At 27.7% G+C, this 3,296-nt stretch overlaps 1 protein-coding gene across 3 annotated transcripts; it reads left to right on the forward strand.

The window, feature by feature from the left end:
- Positions 1-1,441: 1,441 nt before the first annotated feature.
- On the forward strand, positions 1,442-1,977 carry Bm1604 (Uncharacterized protein; the record flags this gene model as incomplete). Of its 3 annotated transcripts, none has more annotated exons than XM_043082628.1 (3): positions 1,442-1,459; positions 1,602-1,685; positions 1,846-1,977. In XM_043082628.1, the coding sequence occupies 3 exons, from the start codon at positions 1,442-1,444 to the stop codon at positions 1,975-1,977; spliced, it is 234 nt and encodes a 77-aa protein (XP_042938562.1). The 3 variants fall into 3 exon arrangements, with proteins under 3 accessions (XP_042938562.1, XP_042938561.1, XP_042938563.1); XM_043082629.1 differs by having other exon boundaries at positions 1,449-1,487; XM_043082627.1 differs by lacking the exon at positions 1,602-1,685 and having other exon boundaries at positions 1,442-1,561.
- Between the last annotated feature and the right edge of the window lie 1,319 nt (positions 1,978-3,296).

The raw sequence follows: 3,296 nt of genomic DNA on the forward strand, positions 1-3,296 counted from the left end.
AGGCGAATGTAAATAGAATGCCGTTGTGACGTTTCTATTTACATTGAAATTACTGTTGGTATCGGTGAAATAATTCAACTCAGTTTAAGCTTAATTACTCCTACAAACGTCTTAATGTCCCAGAATTTGAAATTCATCTATTTACCTTGTTTTCATTTGAGCTAGTAGTAATTTTATCGTCGTAGCTTTGCGAAGTGTAATGAGCTTATGATAAGCAGTCGAAATAGCTGCGCTGATATTTTATACACTGAAGCTTTTTTAATGCTATTAACCTGCTTGTATTGTTTTCCGCAATTACTCACTTTTTGATATTGCAATTAAAAAGTCCTAAATATTGTATTATCATTACTTTTAGACAATGAGAATAGTGATAATGATTGTGTTAAATAATGAAAGTCTACCATTTCAAATAGTTTCAAATAGTGCAAGTATTTTACATTGCTGTATTTGCTTGGTTCGTATATTATCTTTAAAACCTCGTTTATACTCCTTTTTACCACACTGAAAGTTTTAGAGATAAAATAACTAATATTTTCTCCCTTTTCATTTTTTTCTTACTGTATTTTATATATGGACTGACAATTTTCATGATGGTAAACATTCTTAAAATCAAATGAGTTATTATTCTTAAAGTAAACATTCTTAAAGTGAAATGAGTTATTAAATTTAAAAGGAAGAAACGGTTAAAGTAGCCTCTCTATCTGCGGTGGATACAACGTCAATCGAAAATGCAGGAACACATAAGGTGATTTTTTAAAAAATTTTGAGATGAAACTAAAGTTTCAAAACCGTCATTTTTGAAAACAAATAGTAATAAAAAACAGTTGAATAAACTTTTGAAAGGCTGGTGTTGCAATCGGGCCGCTGATTATTTTGAATGATAAATCTATTATCTCGTCAGATGAATTGTTCTGTTGTGTTATCTCATCATTGTGATCACGAAGGTTCATAATATTATATTACAGGTCGCTTTATATCCCTTCAACTTTTCTCTTTGTATGTAAATTTCCCTAAACATTTACAGTAAAATCTTTGTTGAACTTAACTGTTTAACATAAAGTTTAACATAAAAATAACATAAAGTATGCAAATAAAAGTGCCATCTGCTTTCGAAGTAATGCAGTGTCAGTTCAAATGGATTGGGTGCTGGCTGTTTTCATTTATCGAACTTTATCGATTGCTTCCATGAGCGATCAGTTACTTTTTGACATTTACCCAAGACTAGATAAAAGTAAAATTGGCATTATTTCAGCCAAGTATATTTATTATTGAAATCAACAATTATGTACAAATACGTACAAAGTTCTTGATAAATATTTCATGAGCTTTAATTTGTGTGATAGATTTATTGCAGTAAAAGAATTTAACTTCAAGCTACAAAATGGATGGCACTATCAAAGGCAGATGCTGGATTAGAATCGATCCATATTATCGAACAGCCATGCTAGATGAGCATGGAGTATGTAGAAAAATTTGTAAGAAATCAAGTAAAGAACTGAAAATACTTGAATCTATATTCTGTAAAAAGAAAGCAGTGACACAGATTAAATACGATTTCTCGGTGAGTTCTCCATTGCATTTAAATTTCTTCCTTCATTTAGGTGAGAACTGCACCTGGAGCCTTTCTTTGTATCCGTTATTTTTTGATGGATGTAAACATTCTCAGAATTTTCCATTGTAACAAGGTATTTCCCATCACTCTGTTATTCTTTATTCCTTCTAGTATTTTCATTTTATTATTTACGAAGACATCATAGTGCATGATATTTCCCTTCATTTTCTTCTCACAGCATTTTTGAGGTAAATTTCTTCATTTCAAAAGTCGAAATATAAGTGTTGCTTTAGACTAGAAATTGTTCGCAAACATTGAGACAACATCAGCTGTGCCTTATTGAAAACATTAGCTACGATAATTCATCAGACGCTTTTTCCGTGCGACTTAAACTTTATCGATGTCGAAAAATGCAAACTATGTAAAAAGGAAAAATACAATTGTGTTAACTTACCAATTTAACTTACAATTGGAGTGAAGAACATAAGAAGGCTACATCACATACATAGTTGTATTAGCGCACATTAAGAAACAGTAGGAATAGAATAAAATCATTATTTACTTATTCATCAAGCGAAAAAGCGCAACGCAGTAGTTCAGGCTACGTGATAAAAATGAGGAGCAGTACGTAGCATGAACGTAAGGGTCAACATTCGACACTAAAAACTACTCATGAAGATTTTTTGATAAAAATTGATTTATAAAAATTTAATTAATTTTGTTGATCAAATATGGATTGAAACTTAAATATTAATGTTTATTTTATTATTTATGTTGCAAATTGACCACACCATAAATGACCAGTACCCATGCAACGCTTATAAATTAATCAATTAAGCTCAAAATACTTAATTTTCTTTATGAATTGATATTTTTAAATATTTTAACATTTAATTAAAATAAATTTTGACAATACATGTATTCATTTCGCGTTTTAATATGCAAAAGCTTTTAAAAATTGTACAAATTTCCTAAATTTTGATACTTAAATTAGAAACAAAAATTAATTCTATTGTAAGAATGAATTAAAACCGTCATTAATTAAAAATTTAATTAATTTTGCTAATAAAATATTGATTAAAGCTTAATTATTAAAGTTTAATTTATTATTTATGTTGCCAATTGACCACACCATAAATGACCAGTACCCATGCAACGCATAAAATAAATCAATTAAGCTCAAAATATCTAACTTTTATTAATGAATATATATTTTTTAACAGTTTTAACATTTAATTAAAGTAAAATTTGATATTACTAGAAATTATAGAAAAAAGTCTAATATACAAAAAAGGTTTTGATTCATTGCAAATCATAAAACTTTCATAAAATTTTATCTTAAGATTTCAAACAAAAATTAATTTAAGCTGCAGAAATGAATTAAATCTACGACAAATTAGAAATCTTATTAATTTTGCTTCTCAAATATTAAAAAAAGCTTAGTTATTGAAATTTATTTTCATATTTATGTTGTCAATTGACCACACCGTAACTGACGTTATCCATGCAATGCATGGATTTAATCAATTGACTTCAAAATAACTAATTTTTTTTAAGGAATTGATATTTTTTAATAGTTTTAACATTTAATTAAAATTGAAAAAAGCTAGAGATTTCTTCTCTTTTTAATATACAAAAGCTCTTGCAAATTGTAGGATTTTCGTGAAGATCAGTATTTAAATTTGAAATTTATTAAAGTTTGTTTTATTTTTTGAGCTTTCAGCCTTCCAATGTTAAATTCATG

This window comes from Brugia malayi (genome assembly GCF_000002995.4).
Source record: "Brugia malayi strain FR3 genome assembly, contig: Bm_007, whole genome shotgun sequence".
Taxonomy (NCBI): domain Eukaryota; kingdom Metazoa; phylum Nematoda; class Chromadorea; order Rhabditida; family Onchocercidae; genus Brugia; species Brugia malayi.